Genomic DNA, 21183 nt, shown 5'->3' on the forward strand with positions numbered 1-21183 from the left:
GGGTTCGTTTCTCCCCCTTTCCCTGTCCTCCCGCGTTTCATGCAACTCACGCAACACGCAACACGCAACACGCAACACGCAACACGCAACACGCAACACGCAACACGCAACACGCAACACGCAACACGCAACACGCAACACGCAACACGCACACGCAACACACAGAACGTGGAGAGAGGGAGGAGTTCGGCACTGATGAGGAAATGGAGGCGGGAGAGGGCCGCGGCGACAGCCGGGGCGGCAACAAGAAGGGCGGCCGTGCGGGCAACACCAAGGCCGACAAAAAGAACCAGCTCAAGATCAAGCGGGACGAGTTCTCGGGCCTCAACCGGGTGCAGAAGCGGCGCAAGATGCAGGAGAAGGCCATCAAGAAGTGGGCCGGCGAGGAGGAGATGGAGAAGCAGGCCAAGCAGGCCATCTCCGCGCGCCAGGCCAAGAAGGCCGACCGCGACCGTCGCAGCGGCAAGTTCGTGCCGCCGCCCGAGAACGCCGGCAAGCGCGGCAAGAAGCGCGCGCGAAGCGACGACGGCGGCGCGCCCGCGGGCGGCGGCGGCGGTGGTGGTTCGCGCTTCGAGGCGGACATGACGCAGCCCAAGAAGAAGCAGAAGGCGGCAGGGTCGGCCTTCGACGGCGAGAAGGGCGGCAAGGGCGGCAAGAGCGGGGCCGCCGACGGCGAGAAGAAGCATCTGGGCAAGAAGCGCGGCAACAAGGCCTTCAAGTCCAAGAAGAGGTTCCAGCGGAGGAAGTGATGACCTCCACCACGTTCCCCTCCCTTTACCGCCAACAAATTATTTCTTTGCATTTTGGCTCTCACGGTGCTTTGGAGAAGCGGGTGTTGGTCACGCCCGAGTGGTGGGTCGAGTAGTTGAAGCCGTTAGGGGCCGCTAACGTCATGACGCAGGCGCTCATCGATGATGCCACCATGGAAGTGGGTGGAGCCTATTCCTCCAATGAATAAAAAGATTCACATTCCAATATGTCGGAGTTGGAAACACTTCGACGTCACGTGCACTTGGCCAGGAAAGAGGAGTGGAACCAGCAACCAAACCTTCATCAGCCGTTGCCAGCTCCATGAGGCGCCAGAGCACGGCTTCGAAGTGTCCACTATCGGGTATAAAAGCAGAGAGATCATGTACGGAGCATTCAGTATCACTCACATCTTGACCTGCAACAAGCTCACCTCACGACTAAGCTCCACCGAATCATCAGCAACATGCGCTTCGTAGCCTTCGTCTTGCTTGTGTTGGCCGCTCTCTGCGGTACCGCCACTCACCACCGTGGTTGATCTGTCAAGGTTGGTGTTGATGTATGTTGGTTGGCATGGACAGTGGTGGCCAGGGCCAATGATTGCATCATGTCCAAGTGCCCTCACGAACTCGACGCCTGCATCAACGACGCCACCTGCGCCGCCTCCCTCGAGTGCTCTGTGGCCTGCGAGGACACCGCCTGCACCCAGCAGTGCGCCCACAAGGCGTACGTCTCTTCTTCCCTTCTCCGCCTTCGCCTCCAGTCTCTGCTCACACCGCACCGCACACACATAACTGCAACACACGCACACGCACACGCACACGCACACACTCAGGAGCTGCAATGACGCGTTCAAGAACATGACGGCCTGCGCCTCGCAGTGCCTGCCCGAAGTGCACGCCCAGGTGCTGGACCTCATCGCCGAGGAGGAGGCCGAGACGCTGGAAGACGAGCTGCTGTGGGCGTCCAAGTCCAAGTGCAAGTTCCTCAAGAAGGCCAAGTGCGCCGTCAAGGTCGCCCTCGCCATCAAGCAGTGCAGCCACGACATCCCCTGCATCATCCAGAAGCTCAAGAGCTGCGCCAAGTGGTACGTACCTCGGCTCCCGCGCGTGTGCGGTGGTGCGTGTGCGTGTGCGATACTCACACATGAGTGTGTGCGCACACAGCTTCTGCTCGATGGTCAAGTGCAAGGGTCCCTGCAAGAACATCTGCTGATGAGCTTCCCCTCCACCATACCACTACCCCTCATGTGTACCATTCGCTTTAAAGAAAAAGGAGACGACTCTTCGTCGTCGTCGTCTCTTGTAGTTTTGTTTAATACCTTCTCCTACTCGACCACTTGATCGTCTCGCTCTCCTTCTGCTCCTGGGTTGATGTTGATGTTGATGATGAAGGTGCCGATGGCGGTTGGTCTTGGTTGAGTTGTTGCTGGTAGCGCGCCTCGAGCTGCTGGAGCACGCGCTCCACCCGCGTTGGCTCGGGGATGTCGCCCCGCTCGCGCTTCTCACGCAGCTGGCGCTGCACCTCGGCTCCCACCTCCTGCCACGAGTTCTGCCAGTCCGGTGCCGACGACGTGGCCACCACAGCCTCATCTAGATCGGTGCGGTGTGTGAGCAAGACGGCAGTGTGAGTGAACATCGGCTATGTTCGCATCTTTGTCAAGATGAAGATGAAGAAGAGAGCAAGTAGTACAAAATCCGGATTTAATCATGGCAAATTCGAGCAGGCCGCCAGCTGCAAAGGAGATGAGGCCCAGCTTGGCAAACCATCGCGGACCGAACGCGCGCCTCCCTGCTCCTGCCGCATTCTGCATCTTCTCGTTCTCTGCCGACGCTCACGTTGCGATTACAATCGATTTGCTTGTTCGCTTCGCAAACGTCTTTCATTCATTTCAAAACACGTTTCGAAAATTTTGTTTCCTTTCCCAACCATTTGGGATTTGTCGTTCAGGCGTGCTGTTGCTGGTTGCTGCTCGTGGCGGCGATGAGGTTGAGCGCCGAGCCGGCCTTGAACCAGGCGATCTGGCCCGGGTTGAGCGTGTGCTGGAGAGTCACCCCGAAGCTCTCCTCCTGTCCGCCACCGGCGGCGGCTCGTCGCGTCACCTTGGCCCGAAGCGGCTTGCCCTCCTCAATCTCGCCCACACCCTCAATCGTGATCTTGTCGCCTCCTGCAATCCCCATCCCCATGAGCCACCACGGCACACGGCACACGGCACACGGCCCACGACCCACGACCCACGACCCACGACACACACGACCCACGACACACACGACACACGACACACGACACACGACACACGACACACGTTGGGCAGGGTACCGGTGATCTTGTCGTAGTCGGCGGGGTCGGCGAAGGTGAGCGGCAGGATTCCCTGCTTCTTGAGGTTGGTCTCATGGATGCGCGCAAAGCTCTGCAAGCGCGAAGAGCGAAGAACGAAGTGAAGGTGAGCGTCAAGCAAACGCAGGCGGCAACACAGCTGGCGGCGGCGGGGGTCGCGTGCCTGGCAGATGATGGCCTGTCCGCCGAGGTAGCGGGGCTGCAGGGCGGCGTGCTCCCTCGCGCTGCCCTCGCCGTAGTTCTTGCCCGCGACCACCACCCACGGCAAGCCCGCCTTCTGGTACTCGCGCGCCACATCTGCCGACCGGGTCGAGGTCAGTCCACCCGATGCGCGAACACAAGTCAGTCGTGCGCGACGATGATGGGTGGCGTACCGGGAACGGTGCCCTCCTTGCCGGTCAGCTGGCTGACCACGGCGTTGACCTTGCCGGTGTCGGCGTTGACGGCGCCGATCAGCGTGTTGTTGGCGATGTTCTCCAGGTGGCCCTTGTACTTGAGCCACGGCCCTGTCAATTACCATCGACCGAGCGTGAGTCAATCTACACCCTTTCGGCGCGTCGTGTTCATCGCACATGGCACACGCGGCATACACACGGCACACACGGCACTCACGGCACACACGGTACGTACCGGCAGCGGAGATGTGGTCGGTCGTGCACTTGCCCTGAACCTTGATCAACACCGCAGCGTCGCGAATGTCCTTCTCACCCTTCGGCCAGGGGGCAAACGGTTCCTATGAAAGAGGCGAAAACGAAATGGGCCGCGTCCAGTTAACGTTCGGAGAGCGAGAAAGAAGAACGAAGAACGAAAGCGAAGAAGAATGCGACGCGGTGTACGAGGAGTTGAAGGCGGTCGCTGGTGGGCGAGACGGCGACCTCGAGGGACGCCCGCTGGTCGGCCGGCGGCGGGGCCAGGTAAGTGTCCTGGCTACGGCCCGCATCGAATCCAGCAGCGGGAAGCGTGGCCGTTGCCTGATCGTATCCACACGACACACACACACACGACACACGGCACGCACGGCGATCAACGCACGACCAAGAGGCAAACCGAGATGGGGAGCGGGTGGTACCGCGGCGTCGGGGCTCTCGAGTTTGTACTTGTTGCCCTGCGCGTCGGTGAGGTAGTCGGTGGTCGGGTTGAAGGTGAGGCTGCCGGCGAGCGACATGGCGGTCACCAGCTCGGGCGAGGCCAGGAAGTTGTGGGTGTTCGGGTTGCCGTCGTTGCGCGCGGAGAAGTTGCGGTTGAACGAGGTGAGGATGCTGTTCTTCTCGCCCTTGGCGTCACTGCGCTTCCACTGGCCGATGCACGGGCCGCACGCGTTCGCCAACACCAAGCCTGGTGCGTCACGAATCATGATTTTGTTTGCTTAGAATGCAAGTCATTACGAACACACTACACGCAACGCAGCGCATTCATGAATGTTACGTTACGTTACCTCCAATGTCACGCAGCGCCTGCATCTGGCCGTCGCGCTCGATAGTGGCTCGGATCTGTTCCGACCCTGGACAATGTGTTGAGCGTTAGCCCAAAGCGCACACACGACACACGACACATGGCACATGGCACACGACACGCACCACCGCACACGCAACAAGGGGCGTACCGGGCGTGACGGTGAAGACGCTCTGCGCCTTGGTGCCCTTCTCGCTGGCCTGACGCGCGATGGCGGCGGCGCGGGACATGTCCTCGTAGGACGAGTTGGTACAGCTCCCGATCAAGCCCGCCTGTGACCCCAACCATACGCGAATCAGCCCTGTGTGTGTGTGTGTGTGTGTGTGTGGTGACCCTTGTGTGTGTGTGTGTGTGTCGCGTGTGCTTACGGAGATTTTCTCGGGCCATTGGTTCTTCTTGACGGCAGCGGCGAACTGGGACAGCGGGGTGGCCAGATCGGGCGTGAAGGGTCCGTTGATGTAGGGCTCGAGCTCGTCGAGGTTGATCTCGATCACCTCGTCGTAGTGGCAGCCCTCGTCGGCGCGCAGGTGGCCGCGGATCTCCTTGGCCGCCGTGATGGTGTCGGCAATGTCCTTGCGACCGGTCGCGGCCAGATAGGACAGCATCGACTCCGTCAGCGGGAAGACCGACGTCGTGGCGCCCACCTCCGCACCCATGTTACAGATCGTAGCCATTCCTACGACCGCGCGATGGCATCAGTAAAGCCGCACACGCACATGCACCACCGCACACACGTATCGCACGCGCACCACCGCACACGCACACGCCAAGTCGCTGTGGGGTGAGAATACCAGTGCAGGACAGGGTCTCGACGCCCGGACCGAAGTACTCGATGATGCTGCCGGTGCCGCCTCGGACGGTCAGCTTGCCGGCCAGCTTGAGGATGACGTCCTTGGGCGACGCCCAGCCTCGCAACTTGCCCGTGAGCTTCACGCCCAGCACGTTCGGCGCGCGCTGTTCGACACAAGACCCACAAAACAAACATGTTAATATATTTCTATATATTGGGAGTATAAATATAAAGAAATCAAGAAATAATAAAATAAAGTAAACACGAATGAATGCAAATAGCAAAGGGCAGGTGTACCAGTTCCCACGCCATGCCGGCCATGACATCGACAGCGTCGGCACCGCCCACACCGATCGCGATCGTTCTGGTGAGTGGTATAGACTAGTGTTAGCCGCATGCGGTCCACTGCTGCGCTTTGCAAGCGAAGCGACGTGACGCGAGTGTACCCGAGACCGCCAGCGTTCGGTGTGTGGCTGTCGGTACCGATCATCATCGCGCCGGGGAAAGCCTGCATTGTAGTAATTGATTCGTGAGCGCCATGGGCGTCGTGCGCGTGTGGTGGGTTGGCAGTGTGGTCAGAGGAGTCGCGAGATGGAGAAGGGCGTACATAGTTCTCGAGCACGATCTGGTGGATGATGCCGCTGCCGGGCTTCCAGAAGCCAATCCCGTACTTCTGGGACGCCGAGGAAAGGAATTCGAACACTTCCTACACGCGACCGACCATCAGTGACTATTCCTTAAGTGTTGTGCAACACTATATTTCAATTGCAACTGCGAGCCAATGAGGGAAGGGCCAGCATTCACCTTGTTCGTGACTTTGGCGGATTCGAGATCCTGAGCGGCGCCGGTCTCTGCCTCGATCAGGTGGTCGCAGTGGGTGGACGCCGGCACGGCCTGTCACAATGTGCCGTGGGTGTGTGGTGCGTGTGCGGTGAGGTGTGGTGTGGTGTGTGTGGTCGTCAGCCTTGAAAGTGTAAATGATGGCGCAGGTGGGTGAGGCCTTACCGTGGAGGTGAGTCCGGAGGAGATGAACTGGAGGAGGGCCATCTGCGCGGAGGCGTCCTGCATGGCCACACGATCCGGCTTGAGCTTGAGGTACGTCTTGCCTCGCTGGATGTCGGCGCTCGTTGCCGGGTCCTCCAAGTGCCCGTAGACGATTTTCTCTGATCATCACGCACACACCGCACACGCCGCACACACCGCACACGCCGCACACACCGCACACGCCACCAATACTGTGAGTGAACAATGATGCGTGAGTGGTGGAGGGTTGCTGCACAAGTACCGGCGAGAGTGAGCGGACGCTGCAGGAGCTTCTTGACGGTGAAGAGGTTCTGGTCGATGCGCTGGTAGGGCAGCTGGGTGTCCGGCTCCCAGCGGCTCATCGCAGCGGGCCTCTGCAGCACTCCGCGCGAAGTGCCAAAGAGTCTGCTCGCTCCCTGTGGTGGTGGTGGAGAGGATAAGTCCGCTTTGGGCGCGTTTGCACACTCTCGGGAGTGGAAGATGTTCTAGCGACGTAGAGGGGAGATATGATGGGAAGGACATACCGTCATGGTCGGAAGCCTGGCTGGCCCGAAGAACGTCGTGCAGGCGCGATTGGCTCTCATTCCTGTCCATTAATGAACACAGGAATGATGAAGCGTGTGAATCGATTTTTGCAGATTTAAAAATCACTGCCCATGGCAGTGTCGAATGTATGGCCAAACACTCAATCTCGCCAGCCGATGCACAGTAAAACGTACCCGCAGATTCAAGTACGATGCAGCCGACAAGTTCGAATTCTTTTCTCTCCACCGACAAGGGCAGCAACGCCAACACTGTCTTCCCGCCGGAACGCCGGAGTTAGCTAAATGAAGCACGCAAGAAAAGAAAGCCGTCTGCGTGCGGTGCGGTGCGTGCCGTGCGTGCAGTGCGGTGCGTGCCGTGTGTGCGGTGCGGTGCGGTGTCTTAGCCGTGAGCGTGTGCGGTGAGTACGCCTGTAAGTGTGGAGTCATCAAACATTGTTGTAATAGATAAATACGCGCGTCAGCGCGACATGCGCTGCCAGGCCCACCAGCAGTAGCGGTAAACGGATAGGCGCCTGAGTTGCCTGCCCGACTCTAAAGCTAGTCGTACACTTGAGTTGAGGGAAGACAAAGCTTCGTTCTTCTTCGTCACCTGTTCTTCTTCTAGAGTTGGATACTCTTGACCCTGATCTGGGCCAAGATGGCTTGCTTCTCGTGCTCATGACTGACGTCACACAAAAGATCAAGGTCAAGACGGTGAGTGGGAGTGTAAATGTGAGCGAGTAAATGTGTGCGCACAAGTACCTTTCCACGATCAAGGAGATCTCCTTGGCGACAAGGGCGTCGATGATGGCGTCCCTCTTCTTCAAGTACTTCTCCACCACCTGCTCGATCTCTGCCTTCCGCTCTTCGTCGATCCTCTTGAGTTCGCTCTTCTGTCGGCCGGTAATCAACAGAGAGTGAGCACACGGCGCACACAGTGGCACACACTACACACGATGCGACACACATGACGCGACACGCGCACGACAGAACAGAAACAAAGGGGAGGGCCACGCGTACGGCTCTTTCTCTTTCGCTGGTGCGGCCCTTCCCGTCCGATTTGGCGCCACCCTCCGGGGACCGCTTGTCCTTGCTGCCGGTTCGGTGACGGGGCTTCCTGTCCTTGTCCTCCTTCTTCTCCCTCTCCCTGTCTCCTCTGTCCCGCTCCTTGCTCTCGCCCTCCTTTTCCTTCTCGCGCGAGTGACGCGACGAACCCTTCTTGGCCGACGACGATGTGGTGGGCGGTGGCTGGCTGCGGCTCATCCTCGCAGAGGCCTCAGCGCGCTGCGAGTGGATGAAAAGGGGCTCAGGTAAGATACACCACACTGACACACTACAACGCCAGCTGGCTCCAGACGTTTCCAAACCGAGCAGAGGCGTACCGGTGAGAGCGGCTCCAATTCCTGGCTGACCGATTGCAGGCGCGAAGGCTCCTGGGCAGCTAGAGGAAGCGGGGGGGGGGAAACAAAGAACGTGAGGGGCAGGTAAAGGGCCTGGGCGTGGGAAGGATTGGTGAGCATACGCTTTTCCTCTCGCTTCTTCTTTTTCTTTGTTAGCGTGCCCACCTTTTGCACTTGCTTCCTCTGCAACCATTACGTGGTGTGAGTTGAAGTTGATTCTCATCAAAACAACACAGGACAGCACGAAGAAAGAGAGCGAGAGAGAAAGAGAGGAGCTTGCCGCACCCTCCTCTGGTTGTTGCCGATCAGCTGGGTAACCGCATCCACCTGGAAGAGAGAGAGAGAGAGAAACGTGATTGAGGAAGACGGCTTCGATGAAGGAGAGTACGTGAAGCATCGTCACGTGGAGAAGGAGGACCGTACCCAGCCCTGCGCTTCCTTCTCGCTCAACTGTAGCTTCTCGGGCTGTGGCGCGAAGATGTAGGTGCGCGTGGGCACATCGACTGCGCATAGGAGAGGGAGTGGTGAGCACAAAAAGGTGAGGCACGCAAGCAAAAGGGGCAACTCACCCTTGAATCCAAAGATGCCCTTCTTTTTGTTGATGGCCATGAGCTCAACTGTGGCGATCATCGTAGCGGGCACGCTTCCCTTCAAGCTGAACTTGTTCTCCTTGCCCTGGCGGACAGAGAACGATTGAGGCGGAGGGCGCATCGAGAGAATCGCAAGATGAACACAAAACGACATGTAATAATGGATGTAATAAAGCTGGCAAGGTTACCTTGGGGCTGAAGTAAGACAGGCCTGTGGGGGTAAGCACAAGCCAGCGCTTCTTCCACGTCTTCCACGGAGGAGGTCCTTGCTTTAGCACCCAGCCTTCTTTCTGCACATGTGCATGAAGATTATTAATAAAATGAACTAAGGAATTAACGTTAACATTGAACGTGACGCGGCCGCCGCACCTTGACCATCTTGTCATCGCTTTTAGAGTTGTCCTCAACGCTCTCGCCGCCTTCCATGATGAAGGACTTGCCTTCGTGGTTGGTAACGACGTAGAAGAAATTACCGTCGTCAACTGAAGATGTGCCCTTTTCTCTGTCGTGCTTTTCTCTTTCCTTGTTGTTGTCCCGATCGCGTTCAGCTCTGGACGACGATTCTCCTCGTTCGCGCTCCTTCTCCCTATCCTTGTGGTCCCGTTCGCGATCTTTATCTCGATCTCTTTCTCGGTCTCGATGATCTCGCTCCCGGTCTCGCTCTCTGTCCCGGTGGTCGCGCTCTCTGTCCTTCTCCCTCTCCTTGTGATCTTTATCTTTATCTTTATCTTTGTGTCGTTCTCGATCGCTCCTGTGGCTGTGCTCGATTCGTGTGCCCCCCTCCTTGTCGCGCCCCTCTCGCTCCCTTCGTCTACTCCGTTGTTCCTTGGGTGCTCTGCACGTCTGCCGACGACGCAGACAGTGAACTGGAGGAAGAGGAGGTCGTTGGTGTCCGAATCATTGGCTGCGAATTCAGAAGCGGGTTCATCTTCTAAGATGTAGCAAGCTTCGCTTCGCCCTACTTGAGGTATGGCCGGAGGGCAGAGAACCAACCACAGGAACAGACCCTCCGAGCTCAGAGGAGATGATGGAGCGCCTACCTCCTTCAACTTGATGCTCCGACAGGTCTTCGTTGAAGGCTGCTGGTAGTGCCCTTATGTATCACGCAGAGGGTTGCAGGCAAGCCCCTCATAAGGAAATCAGGTGGCTAGAACTCAACTTGTTTGAAATTTTTATGAAAGATTCAACAAAAACAATTCCAAAGTCAAAATATTGGCGGAAATGTTTGGCGCCATTTCGCCGCGTGGCCGTTGCGACGCAATGTGCCTTGATCGTAGGCAGAGATTTTGAAGTGGTGCTCGTGCATGGAAGCAAGGACGTGAAACATCCAATTGCAGTTGATTGGAAATCGAAAGAGTGAGGGGCAATGGCGACTTCAGAAGCAGATGCACCACAAATTAAACCGATTGATCGTGCATCGGTTCATCGCATATGCTCCGGGCAGGTGGTCATCGACCTCGCCGGTGCCGTGAAGGAGCTTGTAGAGAACAGCGTCGATGCCGGCGCCACCAACATCGGTGTGACATACTCCCTCCCAAGCGCCGTGGGACAACCGCAGCAGTTCAGTTTCACTCATCTTGCGCCATCTCCAAACTTTCAGAGATTCGCCTGCGTAACAGCGGCGAGTCGTCCGTGGAGGTGAGCGACAACGGTCACGGCGTCGATCCTACCAACTACCCCTTCATAGGTACCCGGCCGTGCGCGTGCGTGGTGCGTGGTGCGTTGGTGCATGCTCACCTCATCATCGTCCTTGAAACCACAGCCAAGAAGCACTGCACGTCCAAGCTGCGGGCCTTTGACGACCTGCAGTGGGTCAGCACGTTCGGCTTCCGCGGCGAAGCCCTCAGCTCGCTGTGCGCCCTCTCCAAACTTACCCTGTGCACGCGCACAGCTCAGCAAGTACGGCTCTGTGTCAAGCTTGCCACTTCCCTTCCCACATGCACACTCTCTTCTTGGTGCGCTGACAGACTCGATGTTGTGTGTCTCTTCTTTGTGCGTTCGTGCCTGCGTGCCCGATCAAGACCGTGGGGATGCTGCTCACCTACGACCACAACGGCGAGCTGGTCAGCCAGGTCCCCAAAGCGCGCGCCGTGGGGACGACGATCCACCTGCAGGACCTATTCGCTTCGCTTCCTGTGAGGTAGCCCGCCCGCGACTGAGCCCACTCGTCGCCCTCACTTCCCTACTCACATTCAAAAACAAAAAACCAACTTTCTACTTTCTTCACCCACGTACGCAATCAGGCAGCGGGAGTTCAAGCGCAACATCAAGCGTGAGTTCGCTCGGCTCGTGAGCGTGCTGCAGGCGTACTCCATAATCACCACCAATGTGCGCATCACCTGCCAGAACCAGAAGGACAAAGGGTACCCCCGTTACATAATCCGTAGTGGTCCACCACTCACCCATTCACCACTCGCACATGTGTGACGGCTACCACCGAGGCAGGCCGTCGACGCGCGTGTTGGGCACCAGCGGAAGCGGTCTGAAGGACAACATCGTGAACGTGTTCGGACCCAAGCTGGTGGCGCACATCATGCCGATCGATCTGCCCGGCATCACCTACACCACACGCAAGCGAGTCGAAAAGAGTTTCGGGTGCGTACAGCTGCGCATCTATATAGTCTCCCGCCCCCTTCCGCCATCACTTGTGGCTGACTCCACACACACGACCCGCTCCCCCTCCCTCCCCCAGCGTGAGCGGATTCGTGTCGCGGCCCGCCAGGGGGACTGGCCGCAATACCGGCGACAGGCAATTCCTCTACATCAACAGCCGCCCGGTGGACCACTCCAAGATCGTCAAGGTATGATAACTGTCGCCTCTGTGCGTCTGCGCGTCTGCGTGCGTGAGTGCGATGGTGTTCGTGCTCTGCGTCCCTGCGTTCGTGTCATATCGTGTCGTAGGCTCGTGTGCTGATGATGGTATCTCCTCTGACGTGGTGGCTGCAGGTGATCAACGACGTCTATCGGCAAGCCAACCCCGGCCAATCCGCCATCTTCTTCCTGAACTTCGCCCTGGAGACCGACTCGTACGACGTCAACGTGACGCCGGACAAGCGGACCATCATGCTCCACGACGAATCCGACATCGTCCAAGCCCTCAAGGTACTTATCATCAGCCACCGCCTCCAGCCTCTCTCTCTCTCTCTCTCTCACACACTCACACACCACACAGGCGGCCCTGGAAAAGTTCTACGGCATCTCTGAGTCACACGCCTACGGGCTAAACGACTCGCTGTCGCTTCAATTCGTGGACGACGACGAAGATCACGCAGGCGGCAGAGGCGATGACGCCGGCGATAGGCCGCCGGCGCTCTCACAGGGCAAGGGTCCTACGAGGGCCGCGAGTAAGAGCGTACCGCCGCCGAGCCCGAGTCGAATCGCGGTGGCTGGAGGTGGCGTGCGGGTCAACTCGCAGCGGACGAGCTCGCGCCAATCGTCTCCCGTACCCGCCGGCGGCCTCATGTCCCCGGCGGGCCGCGGCGGCCAACCGCCGGCGCCCGTACCCCTGCACTCTACGAGCGAGCCGGCGCCGGAGGAGCTAGACGATGTCGTCGATGACATCAATGCAACACAAGAAGACGGGGGAGACGAAGACGTCGAGGCGGCGGAAGTAAGCGGCGGTAGCGACACGAGCGCGAAGCCGGCGCTCTCGCTCAGCGCGTTCGCCTTCTCCTCGCCGATCAAGGCCGTAGCCCCCAAGTACGCCGTAGCCATTTTGCTCCTTTTTTGTTTCGTTGATTGGTAGTCCATTTTAGCTCATGTCACCACACACACACCACACACACCACACACACACACACACACACACACAACACACACCACACACACCACACACGACACCGAACAGGACCTCCCGGGCGAGCGTGTTGGACCGGTTCAGGAACCTCCAACGCTCGTCGTCCGCGCCCTTGTCGGGAGCAGCCTCGCCGTCAACGTCAACGACCACCGCGACCACTGCGGTCCCGCCGCCTTCGCCGTCCTCGCTGTCGCGAACGTCTGGCATCTCCACGACCACGGCCTCGACCTCGACCACGACCACGGCCAGCACCACTAAGATCGGGTTGACGACGAAGATCGACAGCGCCGCGGACATCTTCACCCGCTTCGCGCTGGGCAGTCCCACGATCAGCCCCGCCTCGCTGTCACGGTAGTAGCCCCCCCCCTCTCTTCCTCCAACCCAGCCTCGTTTGCCTAAGCTAAGCTAAAGGAACGGTGCGCAGTGCGCCGTTGAAGCGAAAGCGATCGGACGACGACGAGGCGGTGGCACCGCTCTTCGATCATGTCAAGACCGAGAAGGCGGATGATTGTCACAAGGAGGAGATTGGCGATGATGGCGAAGAAGCCAAGCTGTCCAGTGCCGGCTTCTTGAAGCAGGTCAAGGAGGAGATCAAAGGCGAAGAACGCGACGAGGAAGAAAGCGTAGTCGACCGCGATAAGCAGCGACCGTCGAAGAAGAAGTTCAAGCGAAGCGGCGCGGATGACGACGCGGCCCAATCTATTATTTATGTCACCGACGCCGAACTTGAGCTCGGCGGTCATCAGAAGGACCAGGAGGCGACAACCGCCACCGGAGCCGGACACGGTAACTCAGCCCCCCTCCCCCTCTCGCATTCGTTCTTTGGCCGCCCTTGCCTCGGCTCACGTCCTCCTGTCATTTTCGTTCTTTCTCTTCCCCCCGCCCAATCACAGCGACGACGATCGATTTTGATGTGCAGGCGTGGAAGGCGAGGAACAAGCGCGACCAAGAGCGAAGGGCCAAAAAACGCGAAAGAGACGCCAACGACGGCAAGACGGGCGCCGGCCGCGTCAAGGAGGAAACAGGCGAGGAGGCCGCCGCAAAGAAGAACTCGGCGACGGCAGCAAAGCAGAGGATCAAGTTTTCGCTGGGCGATCTCCCGCTTGGGCGCTCGAACGAGGGCGTCAACGATGACGAGGGCCACAACGACGACGAGGGACGCAGCGATGAACACGACGAGGAGCACCGGTGCGAACACGCCCCGCCGACGACTGGCGACGCTGCCGCCGAGGAGGAACTGCGGCGGGTCTTCAAGAAATCGTTCTTTGACGATCTCCAGGTTAGTGTGCATGTGCGGTGGTGCGTGCGTGCGTGCGTGCGTGCGTGTGGTGTACGTGCGGTGAGCAGTCTTGACGGTTTTGGTGTTGCGCGGCCAGATCATCGGGCAATTCAATTTGGGGTTCATCATCGCCAAGCTGGACCAGGACGTGTTCATCATCGATCAGCACGCCTCCGACGAGAAGTACAACTACGAAACACTCCAACAGACCACCGTCATCAACACCCAGCCACTCCTCAGGTTGCCCTCCGTCTCTTCGTGCGTGTCGTGTCGTGCGTGTCATGTCGTGCGTGTCATGTGTGTCGTGCGAGCTAAGCTTGTGTGCGACGGCACGCGATCGGAGGGTAGTCCGCTGAGCATGGAGCTCACGGCGGTGGAGGAGAGCATCGTGATGGACAACCGGGAGATGTTCCGCAAGAACGGCTTCCACTTTGTCATCGACGAACAGGCGCCGCCGCGCCAGCAGGTCAAACTGGCCTCGGTGCCGTTTTCCAAGAACAAACAGTTTGGCGTCGAAGGTGAGCGTGTGAGCGTGTATGTGCGTGTGTGCGTATGCGTGTGTTGTGCACTGTGCTCTGCGCGTTGCGCTCATCATTGTGCGCGTGCCGCAGATGTGCACGAACTGATCTGTCAGTTGGAGGAACACCCGGGCATGATGTGCCGCCTGTCGCGCGTGTCGGCCATGTTCGCCTCGCGCGCTTGTCGCTCCGCCATCATGATCGGTACCCGCCTACGGTGCCCCCCCTCCGCGGGTGTGTCGTGTGTTGCTGACGTGTCGTGTGTGCGCAGGTACGGCGTTGAGCAAGAAGGAGATGAAGCGGGTGCTGCACAACATGACCCTCCTCGAGAATCCCTGGAGTTGTCCGCACGGCCGTCCCACCATGCGACACCTCTTCGACCTCTCCACCATCGCCTCCCTCACCACCGCCGCCGGTGATGCCCATCGTCAGCGCTCCCCTTCCTCCACACTCCAGCGGTGGCAGGCCGCGTGGCGGAGCTCACCCGAATGGCACGCCCACGCCGCAAAACCGGTGGACTAACATGAACATACATTTGGGAGAATATGAACACACGTGTGCGCACACGCACACGCACACACACGCACACGCACACGACACGCACACGCACACGCACACGCACACGCACACGCACTTAGATGCATTGGGTGCCGCCGGGCGTGCACTTGTAGCGGCCGTCGTTGGAGTACTGCTTGGAGCAGCACCCGTCGGCGCACTGGTCCGACGCCGAGCAGAACTGCCAGTCGCCCTTCTTGCCGCCACCGCCGCCGCCTCCACTCCAGTTGAACGGGCTGTTGGCGTTGCGCGCGGCGGCGGCCTTGGCCTGGTGGACCGACCAGGCGGCCGAGCCCACGTAGTACTCGTAGTCGCCGCCGCTGCACTTGACAAACTCCCAGGGCCAGAAGGGCACGCCCAGGCGGTTGGCCGCGTCGGCCTGGCTGCCGATGACCGACGCCTGCTGGGCGCCCGTCGCGCCGAACTCCTCGTAGATGATCCGCTTCTTGTAGCTCAGGGCCTTGGCCACGCCGGCGCTCAGCTGGTACTCGACCTCGCTCTGCGACTGGTCGTAGTTGTGGACACCGATCACGTCGATCTCGGCGCACGCAAAGTTGCCGTCCTGGTAGCTGTCCGCCCAGTCCGCGCCACCTCCTACATCACATAATATTTTAGATTCTCAATATCAATTTTACTCAAAATAAATAAATATAAATAAATAGAGTAATGGCAATGATGAATAAAAATGGTACCGGTGGTGACGTAGATGGTCTGGTTGATGAGGGGGCGGATGAGCTTGGCCCGGCCGCAGTGCCAGGTCCAAGGGGCGTGGAAGTCGGGCATGTGGCCCCGGGCCTCGTTCTGGATGGCGAAGGCCCACACGACCTCGCCCAGATCGCGCCACGGCCGGGAATTGAAGTAGGGATTCTTGTGGTCCAGAATGTGCTGGAGCCTTCGATCGAAGTCCGCCTGCGCATTCGGATTGGTGTAGAACTCCTCGGCCGACCCATACTTGTAGAAATAACCGTCCTATGTAACCAACCAGAAAACAGTGACCAAATAAAAAGAACCAACCAGAAAATTGGTGTTCATTCCATACAGACCAATCAGCTCACTAAAGTGGCGCAGTGTACCTTTTGCCACACGCCGAGGGAGTAGCGGTCATGGAAGACGAGGTTGAGCTTGACGCCGTAGTCGCGGGCCTCCTTCATGAGGAGGTCGATCCGGTCGAGGATGGTGTCCTGGTAGTTGCCCACCTGCCACTCCTCGAGGTCGGGCGTGCCCTGGGCCGACGAGCCCTTGTTCCCGGCGTCCACGTGCACCACAAAGACTCGCACCACATTGACGCCCGCCGCCGACAACGCGCTCAAGTGGGCCTTCCTATCTTTATTGATAATAATTGTATTTTTAATAATGGACACAAATAATAAAGAATTCGTGATTATTCGTTTATATGCAAATGAATGATAAAAAAAAGTAGTTACGGAGGGGACGACACCAGAGTCGGAGAGGGACCACAGAAAGTACGAGTTGGCGCCGGAGAAGCTGTTGGAGGCCTCGACGCCGACGGTCGGCTGGCTCAGGACCAGGGTCAAGACCAGTAAGAGCGCCGACGCGCCAGCGACGGCGAGAGAAGAGCTCACGCGCATAGCTTGTTGTGTGGTTCTGGTTTTACTTGTTTGGCCCAGTGCAGCTCATCGGCGCACCAATTCATACAGTCCACCAATCACCAAGCCATGCGAAGTGTTACGTCCGCCAACCACACAGCCGCCAACCAGTGGGGCGCCACCTTAACTTTATTGTGACGCACCCACGGCCACGGGAAGGAGGACCAGGTGTTGGTAGGCGTCGGCGAACTCGTTCCAGAACTTGAGGTCCCGTTCGTTCACCTCCTCGACGCCGTGGTATCGCTTCCAGCATACGGCAAAGTGCGTCGGCGGCACGCCTGGTGGCCACCACGCCACCAGACACAACGACAGTCACGACGTTGTCAGTGGCATCATTGCGTGTGCGAGGAACAAAGAGATGCTTTATACCCTTGAATTCGACTGCCGTGACGGTGGGCTGCTGATCGCCGGACGAGAGGCCGAGGAGCTCCTTGACGAACATGCGGCGGGTCAGGTGCTTGAAGCCCTCGGCAGGGTTCGGCAGACCGCCCAGCCGGAAGCCTTCCGGTCGTGGAGTGGGTTGATGAGCGTTCAAGCCCCATGTGGGCCACTGCTGCGAGACAAGGGGGACAGAAACCAATGTGACGTACATTGAATGCGAAGGATGTTGGGGAGGCCCTTGAGCAGAGGGTCCTCCTGGCCCTCGCGCTGCTTCTCGACCTGCGAATTGATCGCGGCGGTGACAACCGCCTCGACCCGACGCAGCTGATCGAGATCGTCCGCCTCCACCAGCAACTCGTCATTGTTGTTGTAGCAGCGCAGGCCTTGCTCCGCTTCATTCTTTGCTTCGTTTACTTCGTTTTCGCTTTCGCTTTCGTTTCGGAGGCCACTGAGAGCGCCTTGCTCGTCGAGGTACCGGTGGAGGCGGCAGATGCGCCAATGGTTGACTGCGTTGACCTTGACCGGGCACGTGTCGTGGAAGACCACCGAGCGGAGCTCCTTGACGGCCAGCAGATAGGGGCTGGTGACGTGGAAGTGGTCCTTGAGCAGGTCCTCCCACGTCTCGTAGCCCTGAGTGTCCCACCAGATCTTGCGTTGGTGACAGCCATGCATAATATTCATGTGCGCGCGTGCGGTCGTGCGTGGTGCGTTGGTGCGTGTGCGTGTGCGGTCGTGTGTGTACGTGAACGATCGAAGGGTCATAGAAGCGGAGGGCGTTGAAGTTGGCGCTTCGGATGTCGAGTGAGAGGTAGTACTTGCCCACATTTGACGGCTCGTAGATCGAAGCGGGCAATTTCTGCGCACGCACCACCGCACACACACACGCACACACAGTCGCGCCTGGTTGGTTTCTCATTCAATCGAGGGCACGACAGAGATGGGCCAAATGACACACCTCCTGCTCGGCGGGCGCGAGGAAGGAGTCATCTCGGGCGAACTTGGCGAAGGCCTCCGACGACGAGAGCGCCTGCACGATCTTCTCCTTGGTGTTGAAGTAGAACTTGTGGAACGCAGCCTCGCCGCCTTGGTTCTTGATCTCCTCGAGCATGACATTCAGCTTCGCGTGCGCTTGCATCTCTCGATCGTACAGATCCATGAAGTACCGAAAGTCTTCGGGGTCGAAACACTGCGCGTAAGAGTGGAGGTGACGTGGCGTCAACCAACCAATGAGTGGGGATTTATATATGGGGAGGAGGAGGCGCGACAAGAGCACCTTGATGGGAATATCAAAGTCCTTTACGAAGCGGCGCTTCATTGAGATGCTCAGGGTCTCGAGCGTTCGCTCCTTCACGTCGGGCTGCTTACTCACCTGCATGCATTCGCCTTCAACTACTGAACCCACATGACGCACTCGCGCGCACGACCGCATGCATACACGCACACACAAACACACACACACGCACACACGCACACACATACGCACACACGCACAGGTGGGAGGAGAGTGTACTTGGATGTGGCGCTCTTTGCCAAGGCCGAAGCTCTCGTGGGAGAGGTTGTACTCTTCGGCCAGGCGATGGACCACCTTGCGCTCGTGGGAGGGCAGGGACGCCGGAAAGGCCAGCGGCTCAGTCCGGCTCTCGTCCACTGCAAACGCCGCGATCTGGGCCTCGATCTCCTTCAACCGCTCCTCGGGCACCACCCTACGAAGGAGTGCCACCACACCATTTCAATTTATATTTTTATTTATTGAGCAATGATATATCATTTTTTTTTTATTCATTAAAAACCACAGGTTGGGGAGGGGCGAACCGAAGGGCGGCTTTGGTTTGCTGCCACGGGCGGCCATTGGGATTCTGCTGCATGTGCTGCTGCTTGGAGGCTTTCTTCTGGTCGGTGGTGGCTGGTCGCCGAGTTTTATCTGCCTGCTTTGCGCCCTTCTCCATCACTCGTAGTGGCCGCGCTCTTGACTCCTTTGCTGCAGTCCTCGCCTTCCAACCCCAAGTGCCAACGCGCCCCTGTTCACGAATTCAGTTCTTTTTATTTTCTTAAGATTTGTTTTATTTTTTGCCCTTTATTTGTTCGCGCTGGTGCTACTACTGCGGCGGGAGGGCGGTGTCGTGGACTTCGAAGCGCGTGCGAGGGCTCTTGTAGGCGCGCGACGCGCGAGGATCTTCGGCCACATACTTGGGTCGCTTCACCACCACTCGCTTCCTCGCCACCTGCGCACTTGCCTTCAGTGACACACACACACACACACACACAAACACACGCTGAGAGAAAGGAGAGAGCACCTGTTGGGCGATTTCGAGCAGGCGGTTGGCGTCGGCGTCGTCGCCGACAAGCGCGCGGGCCAGCTGCATGCCGATCTTGGTCAACGCCTTTTGCCTTCGCTTGGGATGCGGGTACATGGGGTCGATATACTGCGCGAGTGCGTGTTGTGTGCGGTGTGTACGGTGTGTGCGGTGTGCGGTGAGGTCTGATCAGAACTACTCTGCAGGGCCAGCTTAGAAAAAGACGAAAGAAGACAGCCAAGGGGCGATGTACGATGACGTCTGGCCGTTCTGCCACGGGCAGTGAAAGCAGGTACTGCGTCGAGTCGGCGTGCACCAGTTGCAGGTTGGCCTCCCATTCCCTCCCCTTGTCCGCCTGCAGTTGGTGTGTATGAGAGAGAGAGAGATCAGCGACACGCCGTGGCGCCTGTGGACAATGCCAAGCAAAGACGAGTCGTACGTCGCGCAATCGCTGCAGACCATCTCGCAACAGAGCGTGCACGACGGGATTCCGCTCGACGAGCGTAACGCGGCACCCGAGCGAAGCCAACACGAACGCGTCCTTGCCCAGGCCTGTGTTGGCCAGAGCAAAGAGAAGGGGCGAGAAGCGACTGAGTGCCAGATCCAGCAGCGCGCTCCGAGCCCACTACAAGACACGCGGGCGCCCATGGTGGATCGGGGGAGTCGCGGGCGCACCTCCGGTGGCGTCCAGCACGGACAAGTTGGGCTCCTTGCCCACACCCACAGCGCGGGCCATGGGCGAGCGTTGGTCGTTACCGAACTTGGTGCGGTGGGCCAGCGCGCCTCGCACAAAATCAACGTACACGGGCGCCATCCTGCCAAACACACACACACACACACACCCCACAATGATGATGATGGTCAGCCACATGTTAAACTCGACACAGTGCAACTCAGAATGACTCGAGGGCGGGTACCGCTTGGCGGGCGCAGCGTGCTTGCGTTGGGTGACCTGCACGCGATGGGGCGCCACCTCCACCAGAAACTCGAACTGGCGCGAGAGCTGCGCCGACGGCGGCTCGGCGAAGAACGGGAGGCCGAGGTCGCGCGCCAGCCGCTCGGCTCTGGCCCGGATGTCCTGCTTCACCCTCTCCAGAGCCTCAGCCTCTAGAGAAGAAGAAGGTGCTTCGCTCTGTGTATGTATCTCGGTCTCTTTCTGCTTTTGTTGGTGGGCTCCTTCCTCTTCTGACTCTTCTTCGTTCACGTCATCGTCATCCTCCTCAACATCATCTTCGGTATCGAATTCTTCATCTTCATCTTCATCTTCAAGCACAGTGGGTTGCTGTCCTACTGCAGTCGTTCGCTTCAATCGAGGGAAGGCGCAGCAGACGCCGATGCTCTTGGAGGGAGGTAGAGGAGCATTGAGCTCGTAGGCGACAGAGCGCCGCGGCACCAGAGGAGCCAATCTGCAACTCTTCTGTATCCATTCCGTCCTAGCAGGTGAGGATCGGCTTGGATTCCATCGATTGGCGCTTGCAATCGTTCGCACCGCTGACGAGCGCCAGATGAGCGCCCCTGGGGCTACGCATAATCTTGAAGAAACTGCGAGATTTTGACCTCCTCGGCTCAGCAGCGGAAAGATCCTCGCGTGATGTGTTGTCACGCCTTCCAATCCCTTCACCCTCACCGCCAATCGCTCCATTGTGCTACCAATCTTGATTTCCACAAATTTGTGGTGTTGATTTTTCATGTTTTCTTTTTCCTTTCAGCTCCCAAAGTAACGGTCCTTTTGGCCAACAGCAAAATCATCGAAGCAGAAGAGGAGAGATCAGGAGGAGCTCCGTAACGCAAGTGCTTTTTTATCAACCCACTCGGTACGCGCGGCCTTCTTGAGCTGGAGTGGAATCGTTTGACGACAATTTTCCAAATCAAATTTTGATCTGATTTTGG

The 21183-nt window shown here is 58.6% G+C and overlaps 9 protein-coding genes across 9 annotated transcripts in view; 3 read left to right on the top strand and 6 right to left on the bottom strand.

Annotated features, from left to right (window-relative positions):
- Positions 1-585, top strand: part of ACA1_115540 (uncharacterized protein) — a gene marked incomplete at both ends in the record, with an annotated part of 883 nt that extends 298 nt beyond the window's left edge. The window contains one exon of the mRNA XM_004342185.1: positions 166-585. Coding sequence (XP_004342234.1) covers positions 166-585 — 420 coding nt within the window. The remainder of the gene's footprint in view (positions 1-165) is intronic.
- A 628-nt stretch (positions 586-1213) lies between these two features.
- Positions 1214-1962, top strand: ACA1_115650 (uncharacterized protein; the record flags this gene model as incomplete). The annotated part of the gene is made up of 4 exons (XM_004342186.1): positions 1214-1259; positions 1329-1473; positions 1583-1834; positions 1914-1962. The coding sequence occupies 4 exons, from the start codon at positions 1214-1216 to the stop codon at positions 1960-1962; spliced, it is 492 nt and encodes a 163-aa protein (XP_004342235.1).
- A 23-nt stretch (positions 1963-1985) lies between these two features.
- Positions 1986-2553, bottom strand: ACA1_115660 (uncharacterized protein; the record flags this gene model as incomplete). The annotated part of the gene is made up of 2 exons (XM_004342187.1): positions 1986-2339; positions 2524-2553. 2 exons carry the CDS (start codon positions 2551-2553, stop codon positions 1986-1988), a joined length of 384 nt encoding a protein of 127 aa, XP_004342236.1.
- A 140-nt stretch (positions 2554-2693) lies between these two features.
- ACA1_115670 (aconitate hydratase, mitochondrial) lies at positions 2694-6711 on the bottom strand (the record flags this gene model as incomplete). The annotated part of the gene is made up of 16 exons (XM_004342188.1): positions 2694-2914; positions 3067-3381; positions 3459-3590; positions 3715-3817; positions 3921-4055; positions 4154-4419; positions 4520-4585; positions 4688-4808; positions 4905-5212; positions 5328-5490; positions 5624-5690; positions 5773-5834; positions 5934-6032; positions 6131-6220; positions 6332-6489; positions 6612-6711. The coding sequence occupies 16 exons, from the start codon at positions 6709-6711 to the stop codon at positions 2694-2696; spliced, it is 2406 nt and encodes an 801-aa protein (XP_004342237.1).
- Positions 6712-7494: 783 nt separating this feature from the next.
- ACA1_115680 (PH domain containing protein) lies at positions 7495-9289 on the bottom strand (the record flags this gene model as incomplete). Its single annotated transcript, XM_004342189.1, has 9 exons — positions 7495-7555; positions 7636-7766; positions 7894-8157; positions 8256-8306; positions 8340-8456; positions 8697-8776; positions 8843-8948; positions 9052-9153; positions 9233-9289. The coding sequence occupies 9 exons, from the start codon at positions 9287-9289 to the stop codon at positions 7495-7497; spliced, it is 969 nt and encodes a 322-aa protein (XP_004342238.1).
- A 959-nt stretch (positions 9290-10248) lies between these two features.
- Positions 10249-14978, top strand: ACA1_115690 (DNA mismatch repair protein, C-terminal domain containing protein; the record flags this gene model as incomplete). Its single annotated transcript, XM_004342190.1, has 17 exons — positions 10249-10275; positions 10308-10380; positions 10464-10550; positions 10626-10762; positions 10885-11003; positions 11107-11226; positions 11309-11458; positions 11586-11664; positions 11810-11965; positions 12036-12562; positions 12711-13010; positions 13084-13445; positions 13553-13942; positions 14007-14178; positions 14287-14456; positions 14550-14660; positions 14728-14978. 17 exons carry the CDS (start codon positions 10249-10251, stop codon positions 14976-14978), a joined length of 3231 nt encoding a protein of 1076 aa, XP_004342239.1.
- A 112-nt stretch (positions 14979-15090) lies between these two features.
- ACA1_115700 (beta-1,3-mannanase) lies at positions 15091-16600 on the bottom strand (the record flags this gene model as incomplete). The annotated part of the gene is made up of 4 exons (XM_004342191.1): positions 15091-15605; positions 15704-15980; positions 16085-16335; positions 16450-16600. 4 exons carry the CDS (start codon positions 16598-16600, stop codon positions 15091-15093), a joined length of 1194 nt encoding a protein of 397 aa, XP_004342240.1.
- A 147-nt stretch (positions 16601-16747) lies between these two features.
- Positions 16748-18864, bottom strand: ACA1_115710 (R3H domain containing protein; the record flags this gene model as incomplete). Its single annotated transcript, XM_004342192.1, has 8 exons — positions 16748-16896; positions 16988-17119; positions 17209-17629; positions 17742-17855; positions 17955-18185; positions 18273-18368; positions 18510-18702; positions 18812-18864. The coding sequence occupies 8 exons, from the start codon at positions 18862-18864 to the stop codon at positions 16748-16750; spliced, it is 1389 nt and encodes a 462-aa protein (XP_004342241.1).
- Positions 18865-19095: 231 nt separating this feature from the next.
- On the bottom strand, positions 19096-20720 carry ACA1_115720 (SAM-dependent methyltransferase; the record flags this gene model as incomplete). Its single annotated transcript, XM_004342193.1, has 7 exons — positions 19096-19233; positions 19294-19422; positions 19547-19648; positions 19733-19845; positions 19969-20108; positions 20211-20583; positions 20687-20720. The coding sequence occupies 7 exons, from the start codon at positions 20718-20720 to the stop codon at positions 19096-19098; spliced, it is 1029 nt and encodes a 342-aa protein (XP_004342242.1).
- Positions 20721-21183: the final 463 nt, after the last annotated feature.

Source organism: Acanthamoeba castellanii (assembly GCF_000313135.1).
Source record: "Acanthamoeba castellanii str. Neff unplaced genomic scaffold scf7180000084669, whole genome shotgun sequence".
Classification (NCBI taxonomy): domain Eukaryota; phylum Discosea; order Longamoebia; family Acanthamoebidae; genus Acanthamoeba; species Acanthamoeba castellanii.